This window comes from Haliotis rufescens, unplaced genomic scaffold (assembly GCF_023055435.1).
Source record: "Haliotis rufescens isolate VD_foot unplaced genomic scaffold, xgHalRufe1.0.p SCAF_15, whole genome shotgun sequence".
NCBI classification, from domain to species: domain Eukaryota; kingdom Metazoa; phylum Mollusca; class Gastropoda; order Lepetellida; family Haliotidae; genus Haliotis; species Haliotis rufescens.
In genome coordinates this window covers 9,812,995-9,831,763 of record NW_025963835.1, presented here as the reverse complement: position 1 = coordinate 9,831,763, position 18,769 = coordinate 9,812,995, and the positions used below count along the sequence as shown (strand labels likewise).

Genomic DNA, 18,769 nt, shown 5'->3' with positions numbered 1-18,769 from the left:
CTTCTGTTCATACGTTATTTAAGATACTTGCCCAGAGCATATACCCAGAAGGCGGTGGCTCATGAACCAAACCGGTTGCTCATCTGGATATGCTAGAGTATAACATCCCTGTATCCCTGTGGTGTTATTTTGATGGAATGTCGCTCACACATGACATCGCCCTTGTTGGCATTCGAGGCGGGCTGGGCAGGTTTGCCGAACCACAATATATTTACCCATGGAAAAACAGAAAAAAAATCAAATACTCTCATAATCTGATCCTGATCTTGATTCATCTGATGGTGAAACAGTGACTAGGTTATTGTATTATTAAAAGAATACTTGGTTTTGGTTCCTTTTCATGGAAGCTAAGGTCGACCATACTCTTGCTTGCTTCTACAAAAAGTACTCAAAGGTAAAGCTGGTGAGTTGAAGGATGTAAAAAAATATCACCATCTGGCGCTGTTTTGATAGAATGTTCTAGGATAACACAAACCATAAATTTGATGACTTTAACTAAATTAGCTGATATCCCCGATAGCTGTTATGGACACAAGACCCTTAATTTCAGCAAATGCTTAATCTGTGACAGTGATCAGTCTAGCTGATGATGCTGAAACCATCGACGAGACTGTATCAGAACTTTGAAGTCAAGGTATTTCTGAAGCCAAACGTTAAGAAGGCCGTCTCCAACACATATCTTCTGACTTTTGACACAACAGCTCCACCCAGTTCTATTACGCTGGTTGTTTCTCGATGCCTGTACATCCCACGATCTACCAGAAAATTGGACATGGACAGAATCCATGTGTACTTAAGTTTACTTGCTTCAGACGTAGTGAAATTGACCATGATGGTTACACTTGTACCCAGCCTCTGAAATGCTCAAGGCGAATCATCTCCAGATGACCTTAGTGAGTATAAGCTTCAGTCACTTGTACACACAATTAAATATTGGCACAATCTCAGTTACTCTCATGCCAGTATCTCCTCACACGAGCACTCGTGGTCGTACAGGTGGTCACTCGCCAAGATAGCTTGGAGTCGATCCTCTCTTACCCTACCTTCATGTATGTGTACGCTAATCTTCTGACTGTCTCATTGCCTTTGTCAAGGGCGCATGGTATCGATATATCACAGAGAGTGAGTGAGTGAGTAAGTGAGTTGGGTTTAACGCCGCTTTTAACAGTCATAGACTAATATATATATATATATATATATATATATATATATATATATATATATATATACCTTCTGTTACCCTACCTTCATGGGTAACACATACTTTTTAATTCAGTGGAATTGCAGAGATCTTAGGACACAGTTTAATTATTTACACCTATTAGTACAAGATATTAAAGCCGTCAGCAATCTGTCCTCAAGAGACGTATTTAAAATATGGGTAAATTTAACATGTGGAAACATTTGACCTAAGACAAACTTTGTCATCATTCGTTTTCTCCTCCGGGTGATAAAGTGACTGGGGCTCTACTAAGTTACTCAGGCAGAAGTCTTCAAGCTATTTTAAGCTTGTACATTTTAGTGACATCTTTAAAGAGGCTGTAATAATGTTTACATCTCATGTAAGAAATAATTATAATCGACTCGTGGTCGTTGTTTATCGTTCATTTAAACACGGTAGAAAGAAGAAACCATGAGGGGTGGCGTTTAGTTCTTAATTCGAACCCACGTTGATAAAATCCTTGAACGCCTGGGACGCTTAATTGTACAATATGCAGCGTATAAGACGACTCGGTCAACCGTACCCCAAAGTAAAGACAGAAATTGGTTTCAGGACATGAAGTCAAGTATAACAGTCACACGTGTTACTCAATAGTAAGATAATACAGTAAGACGTGGTTATCAGGAGTATTGTTTCACGGCCGATTGTAATTCGCAGTGTATGTGTACGCTAATCTTCTGACTGTCTCATTGCCTTTGTCAAGGGCGCATGATATCGATATATCACAGAGAGTGAGTGAGTGAGTAAGTGAGTTGGGTTTAACGCCGCTTTTAACAGTCATAGACTAATATATATATATATATATATATATATATATATATATACTCACACGCAAAGGAAACGCAAGTCGAGTATGCAGTATACATGTTATTTATGACGTAATTGTTTTTTTCAATTGTTAAGGGCTTACACAGTTTCGGGTCAATATCCAAATACCCGATTTGTGAAGGCCCTAGGCATCCTCCTGCACACATCCAGAGCAGCTGTGCGTAGTTCATCGGCAGTTGTAGGGACTGGGCGCACATTGTGCAGACGCCTTTGAACCTCATCCCATAAGTGTTCGATGGGGTTCAGATCAGGGCGGAGGGCTGGCCACGGTAGACCACGGATGTTGTGTTGTTGCAGAAAGGCCATGGTAGCTCTGGCAACATGGGGACGAGCGTTGTCCTGCTCGAAAATGTGTTGTTGATGATGTGCAAAAAATGGAACAACGTGGGGTCTGATCACTTGGTCGATATACCGCTGAGCAGTGACGCCGTGTCCCCGACCTTGATTAACATTCAGAAAGCACATGGGTCCATGTCTCACATTAAGTCAAATCCCTGCCCATATCATGACGCTAGGTCCACCTCATGGATCCCTTTCCACAACGTTTCTGTCAGCGAAACGATCACCTCGACGCCGCCAAATTCTGAATCTTCCGTCTGCATTGGAGACACAAAAGCGACTTTCATCAAAGAAGATGACACGCCTCCACTCACGATGACGCCAATTGTGATGACCCTGTGCCCACTGAAGTCGTGTTTGTCGATGCCGTGGCTGGAGAACAGGACGACGTGCTGGTCGGCGACATCTGAGGTTGTTGGAACGGAGACGTCGGATCACAGTGTCCCGGCTAATGTGTCGATTATGTGTTCCTATGGTCTGTCGAGCACTTTCACTTGCAGTTAGGAACGGATGTCGCTGGTGTTGACGGGTAATCTGCCGATCTTGTCTAGGTGTGGTGACGCTAGGACGACCGCTCCGATGAATGTCATCTGTGGTCTGTGTAGCATTGTATAGATGCAGGAGACGGTAAACTGTGGTTATGTTAACGTTGAAATGACCGGCAACATCTTGGACAGACTCTCCAGCTTCCGAACGTCCGATAGCCTGGTTTCTCTGAATTTGAGTTAGGCGTGGCATTGTTGACCAAGGAGTGGTAGGTCCAAGAATCGGCCACAGTTTTATACCCACTACAGTTCGTGACAGTTCGTGCATTTTCGATTTCGCGAGAAATGGGTGCATGATACCCACATATTCATTGAAATGGTGCGTTTTGGCGATTCGTTTTTTATGTTGCATTTTTACTCGGGGCTTCCAAAATGCAACCAAAACTATTGATAACACCATCAGGCTTCACTACATGTTAAAACTCGTATCAATTTATGGTTCCGTGTTTGTTACCTATTTGCTTAAAACCAATTTTGTTTCTTTTGCGTGTGAGTATGTTTGTGTGTGTGTGTGTGTGTGTGTGTGTGTGTGCTCGCATTTGTGACATCGTGAGGACCAAGAACAAGTAGAACACCAACGTTCTGAGGACGTTTTCAAAATAGAGGACTTGCACCCCAGTCCTCGGATTGACATTGCAGATTTGGCATCAGTGAGAGCCCACATGTCTGTAGGATGAGTTTTAGGACAGTCCTCAGATTGGGGTATTTTAAGACTTTCGTTACACACCCACCATGCGCTAAACACACTTTACTCGCTCGAAAACGTGTACAGAGATGTGCTTAACCCCTCAGCCAATCATATTTGCTTCCTGTATCTAGAGCCAATCAGAGACGATCTTACTACCATCCAATCAATTGTGTCGAAAGGCAACATTACTAACACCAAACACTGCGTGCAACAATAATAATGATGAAGACAACTGCGACCTCGCTGTACGGAGCTGTTTTCCCCGCGTATTATGTCCTCCATTTGCCGCCAAAGGTAAGTTTATGTTTTTATCTTTTTTGAACTGATTGAAACAGATTTCAAAGACAATGAGAGATGTACCATCAACTTTTATTGCTATTTGGTTCCCACTCAGATTTCATTAAATGCCTAGAATATTGCTCTAGTAGACAATTTGAGGTGTCGGATTTAGCCGTTTTATGGTTTGATTGCATTGTGTTTTACAATATCACCGAGGCACTGCGTTGCTATCACTATTGTCTCAAGTATAACCTGCATGTTGATGCTTATTTTAGAAACTGCCCCGGCGAGCTTCCACGTGCATTTGTTTGAAGGTGATTGTTGAGTCATCAGTGATTATTAAGGCTGCATCATATACAAGCTATTCAGAGACTGGAAAGCACTAAGTCGAAATGTCTTCATGTCCCTTGTACAAATTTAACATATTTATAAAATTCGCCTCCCAATATGCACGTCGGTCGATATAATTCTTGGAAATATCGTTACAAGCATGATGGCATGCATTTGAAGATGTTTGGGTGTATCTATCTACATGCACATTTTGGCATTATAAACATCGGAAATCTCAACTGTGATCGAGGGCCTAATCCTGTAGCATGTCATTGTGTGGTATACATGTGGAAACCTTGAGGTTAGATAGGTAGCTGTTATCAAGTAATCAGAGAGCTGATTTGTCAGTTACATTACATTGTATTTGCAATGTGGTTGCCTGTTAACCCTATTATAACTACAGTCAAGTCCCTTTTATCCAACAATCGACTTCTTCCGACACAAATGATGGGAACCGATTACAATCATTACATCAGTGTTGATTAACAGTTCACACACTCCGATCCCGACACACCTAATTTGCAACGGATTGCTAAAATCACCCATAAATCAGTCTTGTTAATCCAATGGTGTCTGCCTGCCCTAAATCTGCAAACACATCTGAATCATTCATTCATTCATTCATTCATCTGCATCGTGCATAGACTCACTGCCAATTAGCTGTAAGTTGATAATCTTGTGGTCTGTTTAAATTAATTTTATTTTTGTTTTGTGCATTTGGTGTATTTTTACTCTTTCCGAATAACTAATTTATATCATAAAGCGTATTTCTACTAATGTATTACTGTATGCCTCGTTCATATCATAAAACAGTGTGCATTCACTGCTAATCCATAGATTTGGCGATTGCTGTACCAACAGCTGAATTACGACTTTCCCGGGAATATCTGAGCGTTCCCGGTCCGTAACCGTGTGACTGACCGTGTGTTCACAGCCCTGTATTTTGACTCTAGACGAACCGACTAGTGGCTGCAAATTGCAACCAAATGTCCTTATTTCAGTACATGGAAAAAGTTTCAGTCAATTTCTGTTATAACGCGAAGAGAGGGAATCAAAACAATCAAAATAGATCTTTCCCATCGACTGATTGTACCAGTTATCGTCATCATCTAAAAAAACATGTGCCACATGATCATGCGCACCTCTTCAGTTATGCAAATTACATTTTTTCATGCAGTTTTTGTGGTTTACAGATGGTAGAACAAGAATCATGTTAAATGACTAGATGATGTGCCGATAATGTCAATATATGTAATAAGTCATCCAGACAATAGTACATATGAACACGCCTTGATTATGTTAGTGTGATAAATGCGCAGTAAGTAGTGGCTCTATTTGCATTAAAATGTGGAATATTAAATTATGTTTGCAATATCATTATCAATGAATGATGGAATAAACAATATGAATAATTGTTTTTATGATTTTATTTCATCATGCTTGTATCGTTATCTATCGTGTAGTTGTGACTGTCCAATTTTAGATCATGACCGTTTATCCAACATAGTCGTTAATCCTACATAATCATATTGGATTAACAGGACTTGACTGTATTGTACATTTGTGAAAATTCGATAGTGGGGGTCACGGTTGGCCCAGTCGCCTAAGGCGCCACAACTTCCTATTACATCCCTTTCCTGCCTGGAACCACTGGTCATGTGATTGAATCCCAGTATCATCCTGAATATGTTCTGTTAGAACCAGAACCATGCTCGTGTGTTTCAATAAAGTGGCAAACATTGGAACCTGCACGACTTTAAGCTTTCCTCCCACATCAAGTTGACCACACTGATATGAATGTTACCCTGTTGAAATGGCTTTAAAGCCCACTCACTCACCATGCTCCCTGTGAATGTCTAGGGAAATATCTTTTAATTTTAGGATAAACTTTATTTCTATGTGTATTTGAGTTGATAAATATACATATTTACTGTAGGGTCTACTATCATGCGATTAACCAGATATCTCTCTTGTAAGATCCAACTTTCTCCATTTTTAGATGCCACTAACTCGGAGGTCACAAGATAGTGACTCTGTCACACCTCATCAAGATGCTGTTGAGCACTGTATGACCGGAGTGGACAAAGAAGACTTCACTGTTCGCTTTATTAGCCAATATAAAGGTATGGTACCCTGATTAACACCAACACTTGAATTACCCTACTATAATTTATATGAAGAGAAATGTTGCAATTTCAAAATATAATATTGATGCTGCACACAAGTATGGAGTAATGTAAATATAAACCAATTTTGAAAAAAATACAACTCTGTTTTTGTTTTTTGACCTAATTGTAAAATTTCTTCCACTACTAGGACAAGGCGTGTTTACAACAAAACACTTCCAGAGGGGTGACTTTCTGTTGGAGTACATAGGGCAAACCTTGTCTGCTGTTGAGGGGGAAGAGCGCTTGACTGGGCCTGATGTGGGCAGTTTCTTATTTTTTGTGAACAAGAATTTGTGGTAAATTTGTTATTTTTGGATCACCAGAATTTCTAAATAAATTTGAGTAGCAATGCTAAAAAATAAAATACATTGTATGTTGAATGTTTTGGTTAGTTTTCATCCAAACCAAAAATATACACCTACAGTATTTTGGTTAATTTTAACATTTGTTTATGAATATAATCAATTCACTTTATGAGTTTTTAGCCGATTCAGATTTCATTGGCTGATACTTCAATTTCAGTATTCATGCAACTGACAGCAGATGCTATGGTAAATTTGTGAATGACAGCATGACAAAAAGGAGAGCCAATGCCTTAATGAAGCCCCTTCACCTTCGAGACAAAACACATTTGTGTTTGTTTGCCAAGAGGGATATTTCACCAAATGAAGAAGTCACATACTATTATGGACCCACAGATGAACAGATGTACTGGAGATTGGTAAGCTATTTTTAAAAACCTAAGTGATGTGTTTATCTGCCATCTGTGTATGTGGGGAATGCTTTTTATATAAGGGTGAAAGTGAGGGGTTACCCAACATTCTGTTGTTGCCATAACAAAAAATAATTATCCTATTTTGATGGAGCTTGACATATTATAATGTATAGGCCAGTGTCCCAAGCTGATTAGGTTTTTGGGGTTAAAGGTGAAGGTCACAGTTAAGGGTATTGTGAAACATTGGTTATATTAGTCACTTTCTCAGGTACTTGACTGTTGCTTCTACTATCACGAGACTTTATATTTGGATGCATTGAAATTAGGCCTAACCTAAGCGTTAATTTAGGTATAGTTAATGCCACATTGATATTTGATTGAATGTTTAAGTCATCGAAATGAAAAGATGGTAAATTAATGTCTAAAAGTGAAAAGACATTCTAGAATGGCACAGTGGGTTGAGTGTTATTTACAAGCAATTATCATTATCAATTATGATAATAACAAACAGGCATACACATACACACAAAAAAGTGGTTGGAAAATGTAGGAAATGCCCTTTTTTAGGTTTAATTTGCACTAACGAGAGGAGTTACTATCCCCTCTCTTGTCGTTGGTCTGCAGTACCTTCCTATGAATACTGAAAACCCTTCTATGTACATTTCTATTGAAACCCTGCTCATACAACATGTACAAGGCTATATCAACCAAATCGGGTTACAGAATATTTTTAAGGAATAGGTGTCCCTTACATCAAGTTTTGATTGAAAATGGATGGTTCTTATGATAGATTACCTGTAGGACAATACACATGATACATTGGTTTCATTATTCTCAACGTTTGACACATATAAACAAAAAATGTCTGCATGACAAGATTGTTTTAAGTTCTTTTATGTGTTGATGTTATTAGCTGTTGGCTTGAAAGGCCTCAAATAGCTGTTAAGTACATTATAAAACTGTAAAGTACATTGTGAACAGAAAAGGTTTGTCAAGGGCTTTCTCGGTTATTGTGGTGTCCATCAACACTTTTCTAGTGTACTCCAGCTTTTCATTTTTATGGCTGTTGGTCCTTAGGTCCATTAACTTTTGAATCTGGATTTCAAACATGGTCTCAGGACAACAATTGCTCTCATTAGACTAAAGATCTGATCATACTTACAGATAAACTATTTCAGTTTTGATCTAGTGGATGATTAAGACACAACTTGCATTGTCAGTATTTATTCAATATATTGTTACAGGGCAAACAGCCAGAACAGTTTTATAACGCAGGTAACATGGACATGACAAATGAAAGTTTTACATGATTTAAATTTTATCCATTTGCTTTAAATTTTGTTGTTTGTTGGAATTGATCTTCCAATGTTGCGGGGAGAAAATCTTTGCATGAACCCTTGTTATTGTTGTCACCTTAGTAATTTTGTTTGGTTGTTTGAAGTTTGTTGTTAATGTCTCACCGTGCTAACAAGTATGATACATCCAGGTTAACTTGGTTATTCTGCTGCATGTTCTAAATATGAAACAAATTTAGTTAGAGAGAGGACAGCGGTAGAAACTAACATTTTTAGCCCACTAGTCCTTATAATGATAACATATAGCAAAACCTATAAAAATGGCAACTTGGGCAGTTTGGCAAGGACTAGGGGACTAGTGCCAATTTCTCACGCTGGAGGACATTGCCATTCGGAATTTGAAATGCTAATTTAACATGCTGAAATGAAACCTTTATTTACAAGTTATACTTCTTCAAAACTGCTGCAAATAGTACTGGAGTGTGCATGCACCTCTTTCAGTATGAGTTTTTTATATGAGACCAATAAACGTGTTAAATCTATATGTACATGGTTCGCATGAACCTTGATAAGTACTTAAATTTCAGTGTCAGTCTACTGATAAGGAACTGTTAAAATATTATTTACAAATTGGTCCTCTCTTTAATGGTTGTTAGTTGTTAATAGTGATATTTATAACTCAGCACCTTAAGATATACGTGCATGTTTTATTCTATGGAAACATTCCACATTTCAGAAACCCCCGACAGACCTCCTGTTAAAAGACCACCGATCAGTCCAGTTTATACGTCCATCGGTACTTCAGGAGAGACCCCCGACAGACCTCCAGTTGAAAGACCACCAATCAGTCCAGTTCATACGTCCATCGGTACTTCAGGAGAGACCCCAGACAGACCTGTTGAAAGACCACAAATCAGTCCAGTTCATACGTCCATCGGTACTTCAGGAGAGACCCCCGACAGACCTGTTGAAAGACCACCGATCAGTCCAGTTCATACGTCCATCGGTACTTCAGGAGAGACCCCCGACAGACCTGTTGAAAGACCACCGATCAGTCCAGTTCATACGTCCATCGGTACTTCAGGAGAGACCCCCGACAGACCTGTTGAAAGACCAACGATCAGTCCAGTTCATACGTCCATCGGTACTTCAGTAGAAACCCCCGACAGACCTGTTGAAAGACCACCGATCAGTCCAGTTCATACGTCCATCGGTACTACAGTAGAAACCCCAGACAGACCTGTTGAAAGACCACCAATCAGTCCAGTTCATACGTCCATCGGTACTTCAGTAGAAACCCCAGACAGACCTGTTGAAAGACCACCAATCAGTCCAGTTCATACATCCATCGGTACTTCAGTAGAAACCCCAGACAGACCTGTTGAAAGACCACCAATCAGTCCAGTTCATACGTCCATCGGTACTTCAGGAGAGACCCCCGACAGACCTGTTGAAAGACCACCGATCACTCCAGTTCATACGTCCATTGGTACTACAGTAGAAACCCCAGACAGACCTATTGAAAGACCACCGATCAGTCCAGTTCATACCTCTATCGGTACTTCAGTATGCTGTTCTGCATCACTCAACCTGCTTCAAGACGCAGCCAGACCAGGTCTTATTGACACACGTAAGTTGACTATACTATACACACATAACTCCAGTTATCATCTGGTATTTTATCATTTTAGCTCTTCTGTTCCACAGCGGTAGCCGTAAACCTTTCACGCTTTCTACTTATGAAACCACTTGATAGATTGAGGTGAAATTGTGTGTGTATCTTTGTCACCCACAAGGGTGTTCAACTTTTTTCAAGACATGAAAATGACAATTTCCATATGACAATCTTTGATTTTCTGCATAAAAAAACCTTAGCCCTGGTGATTTGTTGAAGACATTTTCACCACTTATGCAGATTAATTTCATAATTAGGTTCTGAAATTAGGCCAAATCCACTTTCAAGTCTTCCTAATTGACCAAGTGTCTCTAATACCTGTAAAAATAAACTGAATTGAACCACACTTTGCCTTTAGATTCTGTGTGTCATTGTCCATATATATTCGACCATCTACATATTAAATGTGTGATGTCATTTGATTAGTTCAATTTGAAGCTGGGCTAACTTTTAACATGGCCTTTGGGGTTATTATTGCTATGTGTGTGTTTAGTCCAAACCATTTATTTATTGTGCATGCTAATCATTTGTCTTATGATTGGCTGAATTTGAAATAAGGCCTACTTCTAGAAATAGGGACATAATGGGATCAAACTTGGCCTTTGGGTTTATAATGACAATGTCTCTGTATACCTAACAATATTTCCATATTGATTTGGTCAAATGTCATTTGCTCATGTCGCTTGGCTGAATTATAAATGACTCCGACTCTTATAAATACAAACCGAATTGGACCAACTTTGGCTTTAGGTTTAACATGTTTAATATTTCATTGTCTCTCTATTTTCTCGACCATATGCATACAGATTATTTAGGTCAACTGTCATTTGATTGGCTAATTTGAAACAGGACTAACTTCTATCAATGGGGACCAAATTGACGCATACTTGGCCTTTTATCATAACAATGTGTTCATCTAAATGTTTGCATACTTGTGCATGGTTAGCTGCATAGCCTTTGGGACTATTTTCCTTTTTAAATGGGTTTAATGAGGAATGTGTATTGCATTTTGCACATTAACATATACTTGTGCTCCATGCTGTTTTGAAATAATTTCCATTTCAGAAACTTCTGACATGGGCGAGGCATCTCCAGTGGTTCATACCACTATCCAGCCTTCTTTATGCTGTTTGGAGGCATGTTCAGAGTCTTCAGATTCTGATGTCATCACACGAAACATAAGGAAGACTATACCTTTGATACAGTCTGCTAGTGAAACTTGCATTTCCAATTCTATGTCTGAAGACGATGATTTGTCTGATGTGTTTCTGTTACATGCTCAGCCTATGCCAAATAGCAAGCAGGAGGTTTGTGTGAGTATTGCAGACAGTACAACAGACACTAAAGTCAATTCAAACCCCAAACAGTGTGTGACTGTGTCAAAATCCACAAACACTTCAACTAAACGTGTTTGGGATAAAGTGAGTGCATGTGTGTATTGCCAAAGAGTCTATGCTAAGTTACCACAACACATGGAACAAAAACATAAGGATGAAATTGAAATTGCTGCCATCTTAAGTTTCCCACCGAAATCTGCAGAGCGCAAGTTAAAATGGCAGAACATCAGAAACAGGGGCAACTTTCACCATAACACAGACGTTTTAGTCAGTGGCCAGGGGAGTATTATACCATTGAAACGCCCTCCAGCAGATAGTAATGTTAGTGCCTGGGATTATCTGCCTTGTGAAAACTGTTTTGCATTTCTACACAAAAAAGACCTTTGGAGACATGCAAATACAAAGCTAATCAAGGTGGAAAAGGGTCTTTTGGACGATGGCATCAAGCAGCAAGTAGTGCATTGTTGCCCGTTTCGATAGAGGCAAATGCTGTGTTCAAACAAAACATACTAGATTCCATGACATATGATTCTGTATCCATTGTTGTAAGGAATGATGACTTAATTGTTCAGTTTGGATCCAGACTTTTCAGTACATGTACAAACAATTCTCATCACTATCCGTATGTGAGGCAGAAAATGAGAGAGTTGGGAAGATTCTTGCTGAAAATGCGGGAGATTAATGAAGCAGTTACTGGACTTTCTGACTGTATGAAACCCACAATGTTCAAGGATGTTGTTAAAGCTGTGCAACACACTTCGAAGTTCAATGCAGAAAAGGGCTCTTATGACATACCATCATTGGCCTTGAAACTAGGACACTCCCTAAAAAAGTGTGCCAAGATTGTTAAAGCGTCAGCTCTAATTGTAGATGACAAGATGAAAAGAAAGGAGGCAGAGGGTTTCTTTGACCTGTGTGAAAGTGAATGGAACAGTGCTGTTTCTAGCTTAGCTTTGCAGACTCTGCATGTAAGGAAGTTTAACAATCCAAAGAGAATACCCCTAGCAGAAGATGTCAAGAAGGCCAACCAATTTCTAAAGGAGAAAGGTGATCTGCTCTTCAAATCACTTGAGTCGTTTCCTTGATGGTGAATATTCAATTCATAATTTTTGAAATTTCATCTTTAATTTGCATGATTGATATTCGCAAATGACCGTTCTATATTTTTGTTTATCAAACTTTGCACAGATATTAGGGTAGCCATTTTTGTTTGACTTTTTAAACCAGGGAAGGGATCATTCCCACAAGATAACTTGTGAACCATTTGTGAACTGTCAGATGTTTCCACACTTATCAATCATGTGGTCAACTGGTGACATTACGGGTGCCAGTCTAATGGAAAACCCCAGTGTATCTGATCCATTGCTTCCAGTGATCTTCTCACACTAACACCACCCTACTTTCCTCAATTATCATGATAAGTGGTTAACTACTACCACAACTCATACATCTCATACTGTAAACAGGGAATTTTTTGCGACCGTTTTATTATTGCGAGTTTTGCGAACGAGACTCAATCGCAAAAATTAGAAACGCAAAAATAAGTATAAATAATACATACATACTTTATTCATTGCAACATGTCATCAAATGTTGAAATCATCAACGAAAACCACAAGTTACTCAATAAGTTAAAAACACAAATGAATGCAGAATGGTCACACAATACATCACAAATGCCAGTGTAAACAGACCAATTAGTGTCACTGTTACCCCTTGCAATCCCTTCCGGTCAACTTTCCGGCCAACTCAGATTAACTAGCTTCTGAGAGAAGCTGTCTATTGTTTGGTAATCGAGGGGCCATCTCAACACGGCAACTCGCAAAAATATCTCGTCGCAGTATTGTCTTTGGTGTGGTAGTCGCAATATTTTAACGGCGCAGAAATAAAGCTGTTTACAGTATTTATTTACATTAGATGGCTACGGTACCAGTCAGTTAGCAGCATTATATTAATCAGTTATTATTCAGAGCCGTTGACTTTTTAGAACAAGTCCCAGAATGCTCACACTAGAACATATGGTTTGCTGTTTCAGAGGCAGTAGAGACTGAGGTTGATGAGACACAGGACATGGACATTGAGCATGTTGAGGACTTTAAAACACCTGTCCCAGAGAGTGACAGTACTGCAAGTGGTGGCACACCTACCCAAGAGTGGAGAGGTATACCTCTTAGATATATCTATCATATCTTCATGTAATCTTGTGTGTCTTAGCATAATTTATCTAGTCAAGATTTTGGTTTCCACAAATCCTCCAAAGGCGTCAACCTTCCATGCGAGATGTTCTGTTCAGTTTTGGGTGTTTTGTATGAAAATTTGTGATGCAGAACTAGCTCCAATAAGAGACAATTTTAGAGTGTTCTTGCTTGAAATTAAAGCACCTATAACTAAAAGGGTTTTTTTTACTTTGCAGACATGTTGAGAACATTAACTGCTCACAATTGTGATTTGCTGCTTTCACAGTTTTTGTCTTACACCTGTCAAATTGTAAACAGGTGCAGATGGGAATGGCGGGATGATTTTAAAATCTACTACAGGAAGCTCCCAAAGCTACAATCCTACATGACCCTGTACAGTTTTTTTCAGTTATGATTTTTCTGTTCAAGGTACTGGTACAACATGTGCAACAAGAAAAAAGAAACGAGTCTATCAAGCTGTAAAGCGACAAAAATGGTCAAAAGAAGAGAGAGAAGCTATTGAAAGACAATTGGGAAAATTCTACTTTTTGAAATCACTGCCAGGAAAACTTGACTGTGAAATGGCAAGGCAAAACGAACCTGTTCTCCTGCAACGGCCTTGGAAGCAGATTAAGTATTACATAAAGAATCACAAGTAAATGTGTCAAACTGTTTGTCCCTGACAGTTTACGTTGTAATTATGAAGCTCACTTTGACTCAGAAAAAGGTCTTTAGCAACAGTAATGTCATTATCATTGTCTGCTTTGTGAGGTTACAGTCCTTACTTTTAGACATCAAAGTGAGCTTGGGTTTTGTTATGGCCCTTTGTCCGTCTATCCGTCTGTAAACTGTTCACTAAACTTCTTCGCACTAACTACATGGTATATGTTGCTGGGCAACAATGAAGTGTGTTTTTTATTGTCCTCTCATGTTGCAGTACATTGTAAACTCAATTTTCATTGGCCAAGGTATGTGTAACCACCAACCAATAAATCATTTACAATTACTGAATTGTAAACATGGGAGTACTGTTTTACAGCAATAAAACTATTTGTGTTCAGTTTATGAGCAAACCCGGGCTGTTTTTGATGATATTTATTTATTATTTATTTATATAGCTTGGACCAAAGAGTTACTTTTACCAAATTTTAACAAAATGTTATAGTTATATTTGGAATATTACCTTCTCTTTAAAGGACATATTATATGACTTCTTCTAGGGTTGCATCAAACCTGGGGTTCACACCCACAGTACTCAAAGTTCAGCAACTGGAACACTTAAACCAGTCTTATAGATGTAATTAGCACGGATGGGACACGACCCCTATTACAACATATATGCTAGAATCTCTACAGATGTTTATGATAAAGTGGAAGCTTGCAAGAAAAGGACCTGGCGAGTTAGGCAGGGGATATAGAAACACGTTTATTTGTCTGAAGTTGCTATTGCTTTCACAGAAATGTAAATTCTGCAATTCTGTAACTCTGTGCTAAATTCGTCTGGGACTGAACTACTGTGTGTATCACTATGATCATTTGGGTACATGTTCTCGGCGTAACTAGCTACAGTAAAGTAGGGGGCGGTCGGGTAGCCTAGTGGTTTAAGCGTTTGCTCGTCACGCCAAAGACCTGGGTTCGATACCCGACATGGGTAAAATGTGTGAAGCCCATTTCTGGTTTCCCCCACCGTGATATTGCTGGAATATTGCTAAAAGCGGCGTAAAACCGTATCCACTCACTCACTCTCTACAGTAAAGTAGGGTTTTCGATTTGAAAAATTCAAAATGTCCACTATGGCAACAGTCATAAATATGAAGTATAGCCTGCAAACTCCAAAACTACTGCATATATTATGTTTTTTCCTATTTTAGGAATATATTCATGATCAAACTTCTGGTACATGTATTTTCTTTAAAAACAATCATGACAGATTACGAATAATTCATCATGTTAAAAGGTCAAAGGATATTTCACTTCAGATTCAGATGAGGTGGACACCATGAAAAACAAGGTGATTGCTGTAGCTAGTAGGTGTATTGTTGAATTTTAATGATGCTGTGTACCAAGCTTCACTGACAGGACATGATTGTTTATTTTTAGTCCCTTAACCATGTTAACAGTATTAATTTTTAAAACTTAACCAATTTCGAATTGGATCATCTTCCTTCAATTAAATCTAGTTACAGCATTGAGTCTGAATTTTTATAAAATAAAGGTGAGCATCAGTGCCCCAGTTACTATTATTTAGCAGTTATTACAGATAATTTTGTGAAGTAAGGCATATCCCTTCATTTTGCAAGAAACCCAATAAGGTGGACAAGTCCATTTCCCACTGAATGGAGTTTGATGAGTGTCCTGATTTCATTAAATCTGTTTCATCTGCATTTCTTCAAGCCATTATCTTATATTATGTTTGCTTATATGTCAAGTACATACAAATATGAGGAGAATTGGCATAAGACATGCTTTAGAGCAAATGGCTCTTTTGGTTTTGCCACTTCGTCTGATGTATCTTGTTACGTTTATCATTGTTTATGATAATGAGTTTAATTTGAATTTTATTGATGATTTTGTCGTTCCATTTGTATCAATGTCCATTTCTTCCTCAATTTTTGTGGCAATGTGTTAACATGTGTAAGTTAGTACACATTGCTGTATTATGGTTAGAAGTTGGATTTAGGTATAATGTGCCAGTGTGTGTACATAGCAGACGACTATAATACATTAACATTAATGAGGTCATCTACCTTGTTTTACTTGCAAACAGATGCTCCAACGCTTTCAAATAGCATATAACATACAGCCAGCTACATAGTTCTTGGGCATATTGGTGTACTGCAAAATGTTAAATTGTTATTTGAATGTTAGTCATGAATGAAAACTCAAAAGCCCTGATGCTCCATGAAATCGGATAATTGAAACAGCTGAATGTTTCATGAAAGACTTACTCATGTCCTCATCAAGGCACAGCTCAAAATAGCACACACTTTAGGTCTCGTTTGTGATATCCAACAAGGACCTCACGATGAAGTTGTTTGAACATCGAAGTAATATCACACCAAGGTCCGTGCCTCACCATAAAAATAGTACACACAAACACACACACACACACCAAGGTTATCAGTTGAGTTTCTTCAAGCCATTTATCTTTATAAGAGCCAATAGCTCTTTTTGTTTTGAAACTAAATATAATGTTTTGTTAGGTTTGGGTAAGATTTCACAATGTTCTTTTGTTTTTGTTAGTGATGTAGACAACTGTCTTTTTCATACTGGCTTTTCGTCACGATATGGCTGAAATATTGCCGATGTGACGTTAAATATTAACTCACTCACTCATACTGGCTTTAGACCGCAAAGACCACTTTACTGTTTTTACGTATTAGGATACCTTGTTTCCAACTGATGCAATTCAGAAACTGTTTTGTATGGTTCTTCAGGGTTTTTTTTTTTTAATGTTACTTTGTTGACATCTCTGTCATCCCTTAATTTAAAAAAAAATGTTTACATAAAATTAAACCTTCAGCAATAAATTCTTTTCTTATTTTACTGTCCATGAAGATTTCAGCAATCTAAAAATTGATATTTTTATTTTACCTGCAGATTTCTTTATGAACATGATGAAATAACTTTCAAAATGTGTTGAGATTTTCGACCATTGACTCTGAGAAAAAAACAAAATAACTGCCTTAAATATAAGAGGAGTGACAGTAAGTATCACCATATGTGTGCATAACGATATGTTTAACACAATAGGCTCTTATTGAGAGAAATGACTGATCTGAAAGGTGATTTTACCAAATTTCATCATGAAAAGTTGCATATCTATTCCAGAATAGCCTGTTGTCATGGTTTTGATAGACAGGATTTTTATGTGATGACATAAAACTTCATGATGCCTTTTTTCTGTATTTAACTGGATTGTATGGAAATTATCAATATTTTGTATTATACTCGCGTGATAATGTTTTCAAATAGTGTCCCATCCCTGCCATTGAGGTAAATCAGGAATGGTTAGCTGGCCTAAAGGGACAACGTTTTGCTTTTTGTCATAATGGAGAAACTCCAATTTTTATATATTTTTAGAACTTGTTTAAGGATTTTCATTTGAAATAAAACAAATTTATCAAGATTCTGCATTATATATTTTTGGGGCATGCAACATTAATCTACGACAATTGCAAAAGTGGAGACAAGTTACCAGAGACGGAGATCATGAATACATAGTTGGTATATGTATAATATGTAATAGTAACACTAACAATTTGATGGGTTCAAATCTCTGTTCACCCGGATTATGTTTCTATGTTTGTCAGCACCATACATGCGTTTCACCAAAGTGGTGAATGTCCTGCATCACTTCAAGCTTACCTCTCACATTAAGCCGACATGCCGTGGTATAACAGGAACACTGTTAAAAGCGGCATTAAACCCAACTAGCTCACTCACTCCCTTGCTCAAAACATTTGCCAAATGACTTTAGTTTCCACTTTGGGCTATCCAACAGTTGTTCGCTGCTGGACTTTTGGATTTTGACAATCAATCACAATCAATTATCAAATATGAGATTTGGATATTGAATATGATTTACCATATGGATATTAAAAACAAGTTTTTTTAGGAAAATAGTGTTAAAAACGGATTTTGTAAGGAAAACCATTTCCATAAGATGACTTCTAAGCTCACCTTGACCTTTTGGCCCAAGTGAGCCAATGACATGGATTGTTTGTCCATTGTTATTTGATTTAAGAACAACTTTGAAACCACTAAACCTGTGAAGGTGAAACTTAGTGAGTACATATTCCTCTCCTATACTGAAAAAGTGTGAAGGCCCACCTGATGTTTTTCATATTACTTTTGTTAATCATGCTATGCCATGACACATTGATGATAGTAATTTAAAAGGATCGGGTGGCTTTTAACCATACTTTTAAGGGCATACACACTCTGGTCCTTGTACTGAAGGCATCGCAATACATCTTTAGGGCATACAAACTCAGGTCCTTGTACTGAAGGTATCGCTATACATCTTAAGGGCATACACACACGGGTCCTCACTAATCACACATCCAGGTCCTCGTACTGAAGGCATCGCAATACATCTTTATGGCATACACACTCTGGTCCTTGTACTGAAGGCATCGCAATACATCTTTAGGGCATACAAACTCAGG

The 18,769-nt window shown here is 38.3% G+C and overlaps 1 protein-coding gene across 2 annotated transcripts; it reads left to right on the top strand.

Moving 5' to 3' along the window:
• The first annotated feature begins 3,885 nt into the window (after window positions 1-3,885).
• On the top strand, window positions 3,886-17,727 carry LOC124147158 (pollen-specific leucine-rich repeat extensin-like protein 1). Of its 2 annotated transcripts, XM_046517769.2 has the most exons (9): window positions 3,886-3,916; window positions 6,231-6,354; window positions 6,548-6,695; window positions 6,922-7,120; window positions 8,359-8,389; window positions 9,146-10,039; window positions 11,150-12,508; window positions 13,457-13,582; window positions 14,028-17,727. In XM_046517769.2, the coding sequence occupies exons 2-7, from the start codon at window positions 6,231-6,233 to the stop codon at window positions 11,899-11,901; spliced, it is 2,148 nt and encodes a 715-aa protein (XP_046373725.1). In that variant the 5' UTR covers window positions 3,886-3,916; the 3' UTR covers window positions 11,902-12,508; window positions 13,457-13,582; window positions 14,028-17,727. The 2 variants fall into 2 exon arrangements, with proteins under 2 accessions (XP_046373725.1, XP_046373724.1); XM_046517768.2 differs by lacking the exon at window positions 3,886-3,916 and having other exon boundaries at window positions 5,729-6,354; window positions 11,150-12,468.
• The last annotated feature ends 1,042 nt before the right edge of the window (window positions 17,728-18,769 follow it).